Source organism: Daucus carota, chromosome 2, assembly GCF_001625215.2.
Source record: "Daucus carota subsp. sativus chromosome 2, DH1 v3.0, whole genome shotgun sequence".
NCBI lineage: Eukaryota > Viridiplantae > Streptophyta > Magnoliopsida > Apiales > Apiaceae > Daucus > Daucus carota.
Genome location: NC_030382.2, coordinates 47,732,014 through 47,747,310, shown reverse-complemented (window position 1 = coordinate 47,747,310; position 15,297 = coordinate 47,732,014). Strand labels below are relative to the sequence as shown.

The following is a 15,297-nucleotide window of genomic DNA, read 5'->3' as shown; positions in this document are numbered from 1 at the left end:
AAAGATCTAATGCCCGCTAATAGTTTTAATCAATACTACAACATAACATCGCAAGATGTCCGTCATAAGTTAACTGCTACTCCGCTACTCTCCGAGGGTGAAAAGACTCATTGTTAACGGAGAAAACTGGTAGGTTAACAAAGATGAGGTTCGCAGCGTGGATCAAGATTATTGTTGGCGAGAATGTAGGAAGTGGTTGGTTGTTTGTTATGGAGGCGGCTGCAATTGTAAGCAAAGGGTTCGAGATTGCTAACTGGAATAGCTCTCAAGAATGATCGATGCCTACAATCTGCCTACGTACCCCTATTTATAGAGGATCAAGCCGGCACGTAGTTCTTTCTCCTAAGAGACCCATGTGGACTGGGTCTCCCCTTCTAGAATCTTCCTCCCGAAAGGGGCCCAATACGATGAGGCCTAACCTTGGGCCTTGCAGACTCTCGAGCACCCAAGGCTTACCCCAAATGCATGGACACTACTCCACTCCCCGACAGGGACAACCCGCCAGACTACAGAGGTAGAGCCTTTCAGGGCGCGTCTTCTATTCTACCTCCACCTCCCAAGGAGGACAACTCCTTAGACTACAAGGTAGGGCCTTCTACAATTCAACAGTTGGATTTACTTATGTTTAAGGGCGTCCCCCTAAACAAAAGCATCTCCTTCTGTCCTTCTGAACCATTGCTAACTGAACTGTCTTCGGCAAGATGGCGCGCCCAAAGATAGGGCGCGCCCTATCTTTCTACAGGGTCACTTCTAAATCGGGTTGATCTTGATTCTTCTGGCCCAACCAAGTCTTCTTTTGTGGGCCTGACCCATGAAGTCGGTCTTCATATAAATCATTTTCTTATAAAGCTGAGATGTGTCTTCTCCCTCCAATCAGGGCGCGCCCTCATGGAGGTCCTTCTGGGTACGGTCAGATATGTAGTTGCTGTCAGATATGTGGACACAGCCTGATATGTGGACGCGGCCTGGCATGTGGGCGCGGCCTGACATCATGTGGACGCGGCCTGGCATGTGGGCGCGGCCTGACATCATGTGGACGCGGCCTGGGATGTGGGCGCAGCCAGACATGTGGGCGCGGCCTGGTATGTGACCGCGGCCTGGGATATGGGCGTAGCCAGACATGTGGGAGCGGCATGACATGTGGTCGCGGCCTGGCAAGTGGGCGCGGCCTGGCATGTGGACGCGTCCTGGCAAGTGGGCGCGACCTGGCATGTGGACGCGCCCTGGCATTAAAGCGGCCTAGCATGTGGACGCGCCCTGGCAAGTGGGCGCGGCCTAGCATGTGGACGCGCCCTAGCAAGTGGGCGCGGCCTATCATGTGATCCAGCCCAATCTTGAATATGTCGGCCCAAAATAGTTTTCCACCTAAAGCGTGCCCTTATTAGAGATTCTTCTGGACGTGGTCAGATATGTGGGCGCGCCTACATATTGTCGAGCCCAATCTTCAGTGCGTAAGTCCATATCTTCATCTTTTATACAGGCCTAGCTCATCAATGAAGTTCATGTTGAATTTTGGGCATAACACTCATCATAGAAATCCATACTAGTTTATGTACTTACACCAGTTACATCGCGAGGATCTTCCTGTTAATATTTGCACAGTTTATCATCTTTCATTTTTGAATAGTCGAATATTATTATAATATAAAAAAAAGATGTGTTTGTGTACGAAGTTTAAAAAAAGTGATAAGAAAACTTACAGAAGCATGGTCTACGTACGTTCGGCCTACTGTTTTCCACAGGTATGTATCGTTTGCTACACACAGTTACATGGCCGTGAAATTAAACATCTAGCAGTAACTATTCCCAAGGGTTACGTCACATAATATTTTATGCAGACACGGTAGTGTATGTGAGCTTTTACAGAGTACATAAATACATAAAAGATTAGTACTATTTAATACTAACTTGCTGTATTTTGTCAAATTATCATTTGAAATTCCGAATTTGTTCAAATAATCTGTTTGAAATTTTAGTATTATAAATTTAAAATGACAACTCAAATTTTATCATTTAAAATCCATTATTTTAAAAGAAATGTATGGTTCCAAAGGGGTTCTAATATTCGTTTGATATTTAGGTCATATATGTATAGCATTAATAACAGCATGGATGTTCAAGGCTAGGTATACATATATACACACGCTGATAATATTTAAATGCAATTCATCAAGTTTTATGTCGTTGAAAATAGGTAGCGGAGCTGGTTTGAGTTATTATAAAGCTCTCTTGCCAAACATTACAATATACACACTCGGAAATCGGGATATCAAATCCAAAATTCATAGAAATAAAGCCAGAAAGCTTGGATCATGGCCGGAAATTCACGCAGGGAAACACCTGAGGTGGCAGGGATAGATAGGCTCAAGAGTGAGATCTAGCTCATTCCTCGTCATTCCCTGGGACGATTCCCCCTGGAAAGTGCCACTGTTTCAATCGGAAAAATAAATAGTCATGTTCTTGAAATAATTTGATAATAGGGATTTAAGTTATATATATATATAATATCGTTTACAAGCAGGGTTGAAATTTATATTTAGCTAGCTAGATGAGGTACTATTACCCGATGTTAAGATATGGATTTTCGTGAGGCATGAGAAATGAGCCCAAATTAGGGCCTTGGTTTTGCTTCTCCCACTGAGCTTGCTGTACCATTGTCTTCTCCCTCTCCTTGATCTATTTTTTGCAGTCACAAAAGTTGAAAAATTTTGATGTGTATACATACAACTTGCAACTTGCATTAATCAGCTATTTGTATAATCATAAGTGCGAGTAAAACTAGGAACTAGCTACATACCTTCTTCGTTAATTTGCCATTTTCCTCTTGTATAGCCTTCTCCTGTGGAAGCAAAATGTATATGGTCCTGTTAGTTTGATTTTACCATTTTGTGCTAGCCTGTCAGGAAGAGAATGACTCTATAGATCAAGGGTCTAATGTTTATTTGATCTTCCTAACTTTTTCTGAAAAAATCGTTATCAGAATATCAGATCATGGACTTAATTACTCAAAGATGACATTTATCAATATTTCTATTTTGTTTATCAAGTTTTGTAACAGCTATTATCATTTTTAAAACCCACCCAATTTTACTGCAAGTCTTCAACTATCAAAACTGCAATTAGTTCAATCTCAGCTAATTTATTTCACTCCCTATACATGACGATTATTTTTTGTTGAGCTAAAGTTTTAAAGTCTTTGTTTGTGTGACCAGAAAGGTAATTACAAACAAAAAAAAAAAAACAAATTAATTTGAATGATGCATCGATCGTTAATTATGCACAATGTTAGTCGTTAATTATGAACAATGTTAAAGCTAAACTGCGTACCTTTTTCTGAAGCTCAGAGATGGACTCGTAAATGAGTTGGTTCTGCAAATCAAAGAGTACAGACAAACACATCATCAGGTTTAGTTAAAAGGAACAATTATTCTAGGAAAATACCTAAGCAACTTATTGTACTTTTCGAGTTCGAATGTGTTTAAGAGCAGTATCAAGCTGCTGTTCCAGATTCTGAATCTCTTTCATAGTTAAAGAGTCCAGATCCTCTCCCATGTAGTGCCTGTAAATGTTCACACATTGTATTGTCATTTTTATGGTTGTCAATAAACTCCGCACATAATTCTGGCGCACCCTAATCATTCTGATCACCCTTCAAATTGGATTTCCAGTTGGTCTCTTAATTAATTACCTGTGGTTTCTTTGTAAAAGCTCAATCCTAGCTTTCATTTTCGTGTACTCGAGAGTCCAGTTTCCCTGTTTCAAGTATATATTATAAAACCAGCAAATCTAATTAGGAAGTACGAACATTGCAAATTAAACAATTATTGAGTTAACTAGGAATAGTTAGGGCCTGGCTCATTGTCGACAAGATATGTAACAATTTTAGGTTGGATTACTACATATATAATCCTTAAAACATACAGTAGAATCCGGATCACTTGAAATAAGCTGTCTCTCAGCATATGAGTATCTTTCGTATCGCTCCAGGATCTTCTCCATACTGCTACCAAAAAACAATCAAATTAGTAAATTACTAGATTTCTGCCAATCCTAATCTTAATTCACAAAACAAGTCACTTCACATATATATTAAACATGTCCTCTTGCTGTTACATTATAATGAATGACTACTATAACTTGTCTAAAGGAATTGCACCGTCAATTTTCTTATTAACTTATAACTATATAGCTCAAGAAATTGTAAGGAGTCAAAACAAAGATGGACAAGTTGTGGTTGTATAATAGTCAAAACTATGCTTAACCAAGCTTAACTATTAAAAGATTATATACCGTACAAAGATATTTATTTAGAAGTTAAAAATTCGTAGGTAGCCATGATCAAAACAGTTTTAATTTATTAAAGGCCATCATATCGAAATAGTAAAAATTAATGATGTATGGAAGTTTTCAAACCGCCACAAAATCTGATGATTTTAATAAATTTGCTGAAACATTGTGGCCGAAAAAACTCATGATAGGGAAAGAAAGCACATTATACCATTGAGGTACAAATATAATATATTACAGTTATGTGTAAATCCAAAATGTAACTGTGTAAGGTATCAGTGCGACTACAGGATTTCGGAAGTCTAAGGTTCCTTGTATGATGTGGTTGTCAATGACATGAAACCCAATCTGTCTCAACAGAGAACTAAGCATACGTATGGTATGGTGAAAACTGAAAAGACAGGTGAACGTGTAATATTGGTATTGCCAGCACAGTGAACTACACTCATCTATTCAATTGCATATAAATATAATAAATAATGAGGTTAACTTGAGAAAATATGTTCCCAAATATTATATTGTGCGGATGATTTTATTTCTCAGAAATGAGAACTTAGTTTTTTTTAAAGAAAACTAGAATTTTATTTTTTTCTAATGTCCTTATTTTTTTTTGTTAACTAACAAATAAAAAACACCACCTCAGCATTAATATCAAAAAAAATTATAGAAATATATTTTTTCTGGAAAGGATAAGCTTTCAAGTTTGAAAATATAAACTCACCCAAACACGCCCTTTTATTTACATAACAATGTTTTTTGAAAAATGAAAATAATTCAATAATGAAAAGTCATACAGCATCTACAGATATAATCGGAATTGAAATTTTTTAGAATTTAAAGGTTCTCATTTTCCAATTTATACCTATCAATTATTAAATAAAGTGGTTCGTCTAGAATACCGTAATTATTACTATATTGATAAATTTAGCTAAAGGAAACTTGGCAGCAAAAGAACTACTGTATAGCTAGAGCAAGAAAGTGCCCTTCATAAAAATAGGGTTCGTATTTTATAAACCAAAAAACCTAGTACAGGGAAAAGGATTAGTGCCTTTTGCCTCTGGACGTCATGGAATGATCTCAATTTTCACCGAATAGAAATATATCTGCGAACAAAAAGTACTAGGAAGATATAATGAAAATGTATATATATGACTTGTCTTCGGAGAGATAAAATATTATACTGAATTTATATTGATTAAAAGTAAAAAATAAATTAAAAAGACAGTTTTTGAAGTTGAACACTGAAAGTAATTGAAAAAGTGCAGCTAATTTTGCTTATAAATAGAACTGATCAGCAGGAACACGGAACCCTAAGGCCAAAAATGCAAAAAAAACATTCAAACATCAGTGCGTTACTACTAATAGACGCTATGGCAATAACTTCAAGTCTTTCTATAGTCACACACGTCTAAGTGACTAGTGTGGATTAATAGTATGATAGATCTAACTCCAGTATCCCCCAGTTAGCTCCTCGATAACAGATCCACAAGTCTCTTCTCTATATAACCAACACAAGCCCAGAGTCACATATATGTGTACAGATCTAGTAGTTCTTTGGGCTTAAAAGGGGTATAATCGAGTAAAAATGAGTATATACACAGAAATGGACAACAATCCAAGATACCTAACTATGTACACCTATGTAAAACCATCTCAAGAGTCTTAGTTGCTTTTTAAGTGAAACAGATAAAAGAAATATTACTATAAAAACCAAGCAAACAAACAAGGGAACAAGAAAAATTCTTTTTCGAAACATTTCTAAAATTAACAAGATCTACACATATAGAAGATCGATATTAACATAAAAATATATATACATGTGAAATATTTTGTGTAAGTGAAAGAAGAGTATATAATACGAGAGAGGGTGAGATGGACGCACGAAGAGTCGGTGGAGTACTCGAAGAGCTTGCCCTTGGTGGAGAAGACAATAAGAGCAACCTCAGCATCACAAAGAACAGAGATCTCATGAGCTTTCTTCAACAATCCACCTCTCCTCTTTGTGAATGTCACCTGTCTGTTGATTTTATTCTCTATCCTCTTCAGCTGGACCTTTCCTCTCCCCATAACTTCTTCTCCTCGATCTCTTCGTCCTCTTAATTGTCTCCTCCCTAAAAAGAACAAGCAAAAACAAGAAACATGAAATTACCCGATTTATATTATGTTAAATATAGAAGTAAAAGTCTGAGGCTCGGAAACCTAATCTGCACAACATTCTATAGAGAGAAAGAGAAAAAGAGAGAGAGAGGGAGAGCTAGGTAAGGAAAATATTTCTTACCCAGATGAGATGTGTGAGAGAAAGGATTGGATGACCTTTCTTCTTATATTTCCATCTCATCTCATGATATGTAAACATGAATATGCTATTTTACCCCTTATGTTATTGGACGATAGATACATGCTGTTCTAAAAACGTTATACATGGTTATGTATTTGGCACTATGAGTTGCTCTACGATTAAAGTACAGAGTCGTAAGTTGTAAAAGTTTATAAAATACTGCTGTCTAGCTAGCTTGCTCTTGATTTCAATTTGAGAAGGCGAAAAAGAAAAGCAACCTAATTAGCGTACGTTAATCTTATTAAAACACCGAATTTTCCTTTTTCATTCAATTTTGTATAAGAACTCAAAAGGTCAAGTTTCATTCAAATTAATCAATTCTTTTTATTTTGATTTTGACTTTATATCCCCATTCTTTTATCGAAAGTTTTCAATTATGAACATTAAAGACAAAGAAGGGCAAAGAAAGCATCATGCTTTTACCTATCAAAATAAGAAAAATGCTAGGTACATTAGAATGTGTTTTAAAAAAATTTCCCATATCTAATTGATAATATATGATTAATCCAACTCACATCCACGTTGATAATAACAGGACCCCTGTATGCTCATGATCGTCCAATTATATTTAACCAAATCTTTACCGTATTTTTTCTTAAAAAAAGTTTTGGGAACGGGGGATACGTACCACTACTCTCAAAATACATACCGCAATTACGTAGGATTTCACATAAAATAGGCATAGACACCCAGAGTATCTCTTATACAGTAGAAGTATGATGTTTCAAATTATAACATTGAGTAATATGTTATAAAAATCTACGCGAGTAGATTTCTAATCATTGTCTTAACATTAATTAAGGATCTTCTTTTCATTCTTTTATAAAAAGATAATGACTAACTTATTCATTATTTATTTTTAAAGATTAAGAGCATCTCCAATTCTGAAGAATTTTTAGTTGAAAACTGAGTTGGTACATAAAAAATACAAAATACAATATAATCAATTTCTTCAAAAAATCAAACTCTAACCATACCCACCCCTTATTTATAATTTTAGCCAACCTGTAATGGATGATTATATTTGTCGAACCTCTACAAGCCTGTAGAAAGATTACACATCATTTATTACTATATTAAACCGATATATCCTATTTATAACAATCTAAATATTAATTTATAACAATCTAAATATTAATAACATACTATTTTTAAATCATAACAGACCAATATAGCCAATATTATTGAAGCACAATATCTTACAAGTTCAGCAAATTTTACATAATATTTTATCGGTCCAATTTAGCCCACGATTATAGCCAACCCCATTGGGAGATGCTCTAAGTATTGGCCTTCCACCTTTTGCGCACACTTTTCCACATTTTTTAATTATTTTTTTGTTAATGTATTTTAAATTTAGTACTATAATAATAATTGGTAACATAAATAGAAATTATTGTTGGAATTATCAGAATGAGGGTTTTTAAGAAGAACATGTTTCTATATGCACAACAAAAGATAAATAGAGATTTTTAGAATTCTTTTAATTTAATCATAAATCATTATATGTTATATCATAATGTGTTTTATAGGGATATAAAAATCCCTAACAAAATTAGATAAAGTCTCGTTTAAAACTTAAATATTAATAAACACATGCATGATCATGCAGAAATCTTTCATCATTATTCTCTGTTCCATCTATTTTGCTAAATTTTAAATTTGTTGCCAATGTGATCCAATTTTGAACTCAAATAAAAATCTATCATTTGATTTTTTTTTTTAACTTTGAAAACAAAATCTTATTACACATTGAATAAGTTTATGATCATACCTTCTAATAAATTTATTGTTATAGAATGATATAAATACTTTTCAATATAAAATTAGTCAATTTGACGAAGATTTGATAAAATAAGTTGGACACAGAGTATATATATTATTATCTCGATACACGTCAAAAATTCTTCTACCTCATTAATTAATATTAATTATTAATAATTATATTTTAGATATGTGTTTAAATCAAAATGATTATATATATCAACTGAAATAGATTTTCTAACCTATTAAAATTAACGATGTGAATGGAATTTGATTAGTTTTCTAACCTATTAAAATTAAATATGTTAAGGGAATTTGATATTTACATAAATAAGTATCATCACTCTAAATGCATAATTTATACCTATACACCTGCACCCAGTAGTTCACAGATTTTCAAATTCCCCGTATTGATTTATAAATGGATTTAACAATATAGGTTGCTTAAGGCTCAGTCCCCTCAAAACCCCCCAAAAAAAAAACTCTCATCCTATCTTTTTTTTGGAGTCCATAACTCACACCGGTTGTAGTGAAATCGATATATGTTTATACATTGACTTCAATACATAGTTGGTTGTGTACTGATGATTTTTTTATATTTGTTCAGCTCGATTATATTTTAGATGTGATATGATTTTTCATTATTGAATTAATTTCTGTTATAAAAAAATCAAAAACAAAATAGTTGCTTATATAGAAAGTAAAGAATTTAAAGGTATAAATTTTAATCAGACACCCAGTTTTTTTTTTACAACCCACCTGAACCAACTCTTAAAGTTGACACTAATTTTGGATTCAAATATTTCAATTTATGGTAGTTTTGCATTGTATTCTGGCTATAAAAAGAATTATATTAAGACCTTTTGCGCGATATACGAATAGTAAATTTATAAGGAAATTGTACAACACCACCACAACCGTGTCAAGTTTGATGTTTTTATTCAGAATAAGAATAATAATAATAATTTTAACTACATTCATTAATATCTTTAAGAAATGTGTGTTATAAAGTTAGATGTAAATTGATTACTTCAGACTTGAGTTGAATAGCATACGTATAAATAAATTGCTGAAAAATACTTAAATGTGTAAAGTACCTAGGGAAAAAGAAAGAAATAGACACCAAGCTAAAATATACGGACCCGCCACAGTTGCCCCTTTTAATTTGATATTGTTTGATCATTTAAGACATGCACCTTAAGTATAACAGAACATCAAAGAAGTTTTGAATCACAGCACTCAACAGGTCTAGAAGCTTAAATTGACTACTCTAATTCTTAAACGTACAAAGAAAATTATGGTCAAGGATGTATAGCGAGGACTTGAAAAGTGTTGATCACCAAACTGAATATATATGGAATACACTTGAGACCTCATTGTTAGTCTAGAAATGTATTATTAAACAGATGTATCAGAAGAGAGACATGACACGAAAAAGAATTCAGAAGGTAGGGACGAATATAATATAAAATAAAAATAACAGGCTGTCATTGTCCATCGGGAAAACTAGGGTTAGGTATTTAAGGATGTGTTGTCGACTTATAATTGGTTAATAGTCTGTACATCCGTTAATATCTTGCGGATATGAGCCCTCATGGGGGTTCTTACACAAATTACCGTACATACTCACTACTTTCCTTTATGTACTACAGTCTACCCTTGCTTGCATTATCATTCCTGTTTGCTGTTTCTTCCCCACAGTTTCGTTTTTTTACTGTTGACGGCGCCCAATACTGTATGCTTTTAACTTTATATAATCTCTCCCCCTTAATGCAGGTTGTTTGCTTATTTACACGTATTTCGAGATTTTTATAAAATATATCTTATAATATTTTTTAATTAATTTTTTCATAGGAGTTTAAATGTTAAAATTTTATTTACAAAAAATTATAAAGATATAATTTATCTAAGTCTCAAAATACGCGTCAAAAAATAATGTCAAGAACCTGCTACTGACAGAAGAGTATAATATATGATCCTTCAGTCTCATGAGTTGTATATATTGGGATGGAGACGCCATATGGACCTCTGGAAAGTATTATTTATAATTTTTTTATATTTTTTTTTCAAAATAATACTTTGATTCAGAAAAAACAATTTTAAAATAAGTTATAGAACTATATTTTGTAGGAGTACGAAATGCGTGTCTAATATTGAACGGGACTGATGAGTAGTTACATAGCCAATGTTGAAGATGATATTAATTATAACTAGCTGAGAAGCCGCACGTTGCGGCGGCCTATAAAAATTATATTAATGATTCAATATTATATTTGTAGAATAAAATAATTTTGTGGATGTCTATAAAAAATATATTAATATTTCAAAATAAATTTTATATTATAAAAATCTTGATGTAATACCGATACTAATATATAAAATTGCAAAATTGGACTATAATTCATGGTGAAAAAATGAAATAAATTTTTACACGTAATTAACAATTTAAAACACGACGAATCTTAATTTTACTTGTGTTTTTTTAAAAGTAATCATGTTCTTACATTGTCATCTTCCTCCCATTTTTTTGGATTGATTGTGCACAAAAATATCTAACTTAAATCCGTGAGATAGCGGTCTATAACTACTCTTACTTGTAACAATCATTATTTTTTAATACTGTATAAACAGCCTTCGCTTAAAAGTTGCTTGAACGGAGCAAACAAATAATGCATGAGTAATATTTTTCGGTGTAAATCATATAAAAATTAACAACAAACATGTCCAATGAACAAAGAAAATATTATAAAAGAATAACCAACAAACATACATCACTAATAGTTAATTTATTGATATCATCCATCAATATCATGTCAAGACTATATTCTTCTCCCGTGTTTGGATTTGTCGACTCCCACACACCGGTTTATAACTACCTTTGCTTGCAACAACCTTTACTTTTTATAGTACCATATAAACAGCCTACACTTAAAGAACCAACAAACTATCACAATTTCTTGTCGAAGTGTTGCATAAATAATATTCTCTTGCAAATATTATAAAAGAATAACCAACAAACATATATCATTGCAAAAGAACGGCACCACCGAGTAAGAGATCGAGCAAGAAAACTATCACCAGAGAAATAGGGTTGTGGTATTGAGAGAGAGGAGGTTATGTTTAGACGATCCAAAATCCTACAACCTATAGGGGTATTTATATGTGCAGAGAGACTTGTGTGCTGTTTCACATAGTTAAATAATCTGAAACAAAATCAGATTAAAACTTTGAAGCTACTATATTCCATAAATAATTTAAAACAAAATCAGAATCTGAAATTTACTTCTAATATATCCGAAACTAAAAAGGTAGTTCTAATTTTTGATATTTTTTGCACTACTCTTTCTCATAATTAAATAATCTGAAATAAAATCAAATTAAAACTTTGAAGCTACTATATTCCATAAATAATTTAAAACAAAATCAGAATCTGAAACTTGCTTCTAATATATCCGAAACTAAAAAAGGTAGTTCTAATTTTTTATCTTTTTCATCAAGAAATTCAAGAAAATTAGAAATATAGAACGGAGCGATATGAGAAGCGCCACCTACACGCCCCTCGCTTCTCCTTTATATAAGTATATTGACTAGTCGAGAAGCCGCGCGTCGCGGCGGCCTATAAAAATTATATTAATAATTCAAAATTAATATTTGTAAAATAAAATAATTTTGTGGCTGTTTATAAAAAGTATATTAATGTTTCAAAAAAAATATTTGAAGGATAAAATAAATTTTATATTATAAAAATTTTGATGTAATACCAATACGACTATATAAAATTGCAAAATTGGACTATAATTCATGTTGAAAAAAATAAAAATAAATTTATTCACATAATTAATAATTTAAATCACAATGAATCTTAATTTTATTTGTGTTTTTTTTAAAGTAATCATGTTCTTATATTTTCACCTCCCCCAATTTTTTTGGATTGATTGTGCACAAAAATATCTAACTCAAATCCGTGAGATAGCAGTCTATAACTATCCTTGCTTGTAACAACCTCTATTTTTTAATAGAGTACATACACAGGCTTCACTTAAAAGTAATATTATGTCAAGATTATATTCTTTTGCAATGTTTGGATTTGTCGACTCCAACGTATTGGTCTATAACTACCTTTGCTTTCAACAACTTTTATTTTTTTAATATTGTATAAACAACCTTCACTTGTCGTTGCAGAAGAACGGCACCATAGAGTTAGAAATCGAGCAAGAGAATTATCACCAGAGACAGAGACAGGTAGGGTTGTGGTATTGGGAGAGAGGAGGTTGTATTTAGACTTGTGTGCTACTCTTTCCCATAATTAAATAATATGAAACAAAATCAGATTAAAACTTTCAAGTTACTATATTCCATAAATGATCTGAAACAAAATCAAATTCTGAAAAGCTACTATATTTCATAAATAATCTGAAACAAAATCAGATTCTGAAACTTGCTTCTAATATATCCGAAACTAAAAAAGGTAGTTCTAAATATTTTTGCTATTTTTCATCAAAGAATTTTAGAAAATTAGAAAAATAGAACGAAGCGATCTGAGAGGCTACACGCTCCCCGCTTCTCCTTTATATAAGTATATTGATTAGGGATGGTTTGATGGAGAGTAATCAATAAAGGAAAAAGTGATTCCGTAGAAACGGGTGTTTATTTCACAAAAACTGTGATTCTCTTTCACCCATTTTAGATCAGGTTTTTCTAATATCCATTTTCCACCCCTTTTGCTTTTCTTTCCTTTTTATTTTAATTTATGTATGAAATCATTAAAAAATAAAAATAATATGTAAATATTTTAATATATAAAAAATTAATTTAGTTGTTACAAATTAGAAAATTGATATAATTTGCATAAATTACTTTTATTTTTATTATTATATTTTTAATGAGCAGTAAGTCATTAATAAACCAAATAACCCGCGAATACATTTCCTACCACATTAAATCGTTTTAGGTCATAAGTCATAAAATATAATTTGATAAGTTATTTTAATATTTTCTATTCTGAATAAAAGTTTAATATTTAAAATTTTATACATAACAAGAAATTTTCTTAAAAAAATTGTAAATTATATTTTATATGCACGTGAGAATGTGTGTCAAACAGTTGAAAAAAAGTGTTGGGAAATGATAGAGAAAGAGGAAGTATTTTTTTTATAATAATTTAAAATTAATAATAAACTATTATCTTGAAAAAAGAACCAATTATTACGAGCAATCTCATCAAAATATAAAAGTGGTGCTGCAAACTTCATCCGGTCATTAATTTGCTATAATTGATTTAATTAACCTGGTAAAAAATATGTTACGTAAACTAAATAACAGTTGAAGATGCTTTTAGAGTCTTTTCTTTGGAGAGAGATCGATTGATGCTCATGTGTTCAACTTCTACACCATAAACTAACTAAATTACATCATACTCGGTGTCCGTATATCACGTCCCTTTGTCAATATCGCTGTCAAAAAAAGTAGCTAGTATCAGTAGTTACTAATTCAACATGGTATGAACATCACAAATATGCGTATATGGTTAAAGTACATTAAATATAGATGTCTTATCACAAAAATGAAAGGGAATGGCTCAGAGGATTCGTGACGAGAAACACGACACTGATGTAACGTTCTTGGCCGGCATGGGAAACAAGAGTATCTATATTCGCGATTTGGGCTCAAATATTTGTCCGGAATGATAATAATCAATAATCACATTATTCACGAATCATTTGCTAACAATCTTCCCCACGATTTTTATTGTCATAAGAGCATATCCAACGGCGTTGGCTATAATCGTTGGCTAAATTGGACCTGTAAGACATTATGTAAAATTTGCTGACCTGTAAGACATTTTGCTTCAATGGTATTGGCTATATTGGTTGGCTATAATTTAAAAATAGTATATTATTAATATTTTAAATTGTTAAAATAGAATATATCAGTTCAACATGGTAATAAATGATGTGCAATCTTCCTACAGATTTTCTTACAGACCTGTAGAGATTCGACAAATTTAGTCATCCATAGGAGGTTGGCTAAATTTATAGACAACAGGTGAGCATGGTTGGAGTTGAGTTTTTAGAGCTGTTGGCTAAATTTTTTTATTTTAAGTATGCCAACTCATCTTTTAGCCAATGGTTTTAGATGGTTGGAGATGCTCTAACTGGACCATTTAGCGGATTGGTACCTGATTATAATATATTTATTTGGTTAAATTTCAACAGAAATAATTATAAATATATATTAATCATGTGAGTTATATAGATTATAATTTATTTATTTATTCATTGTTATGTATAAATTATAGTATATTAAATTTATAACTTTATTATTTCGATAACATAATTTGATTTTACATAACTAATTAAATATCTTGATTAATATATATCATATTAATTTGAATATGTTAAATAAAAATATAGAACATGCACATAAACATAAACATAAGATATAAATATAATTATATACCACAAATTTAAATAATATTAATAAAAAATATCACTTTTATAATATAAAATAAATTAATGAGTAGTTTTATAAAATATATTGATAAAAAATAACAAAATGAGAAATGAAATAGAGAGAATCAGAGGAGTGAGATGAGAGAACTAGTGGAGATCATAAAATATAGGAGAATGAATTAGTTGTGTTTATAATAAAATAATGAGAATGTGAGAGAATTAGTTTAACGATAAATGAATTAATTATATAAGAACACAATAACTTTAAAGAAAGATGATATAAATTTCGAGAGAATGATATGTGTCAAATTAAATGAAATGTAGGAATAAGTAGAGTAAATTTTATTCATTATTTTAGTTATAGCTAAGACTAGCATTTTACTTTTTGAACACACTTATTAGTGACAATTTCTATTTTTATAATATAAATTTTAGTTCCTCACTAAAGATATATTG

General features: G+C 31.7%; 1 protein-coding gene across 1 annotated transcript; it reads right to left on the bottom strand.

The window, feature by feature from the left end:
• Window positions 1-2,149: 2,149 nt before the first annotated feature.
• On the bottom strand, window positions 2,150-6,716 carry LOC108206004 (agamous-like MADS-box protein AP1). Its single transcript, XM_017376160.2, has 9 exons — window positions 6,566-6,716; window positions 6,170-6,398; window positions 3,922-4,000; window positions 3,689-3,753; window positions 3,460-3,559; window positions 3,328-3,369; window positions 2,798-2,839; window positions 2,564-2,676; window positions 2,150-2,427 (listed from the first exon to the last, which is right to left on the bottom strand). The coding sequence occupies exons 2-9, from the start codon at window positions 6,352-6,354 to the stop codon at window positions 2,325-2,327; spliced, it is 729 nt and encodes a 242-aa protein (XP_017231649.1). The 5' UTR covers window positions 6,355-6,398; window positions 6,566-6,716; the 3' UTR covers window positions 2,150-2,324.
• Window positions 6,717-15,297: the final 8,581 nt, after the last annotated feature.

Bases quoted from the DNA above. Each gene is read 5' to 3' on its own strand.
- LOC108206004 (XM_017376160.2), bottom strand. From the start codon at position 6,354: ATGGGGAGAGGAAAGGTCCAGCTGAAGAGGATAGAGAATAAAATCAAC. The intron at 3,754-3,921 runs GTATGTTTTAAG...TACTTGAAACAG, and splicing joins CAAGTGATCCGGATTCTACT to GGAAACTGGACTCTCGAGTA. The intron at 3,560-3,688 runs GTAATTAATTAA...GAACATTTACAG, and splicing joins CTTTTACAAAGAAACCACAG to GCACTACATGGGAGAGGATC.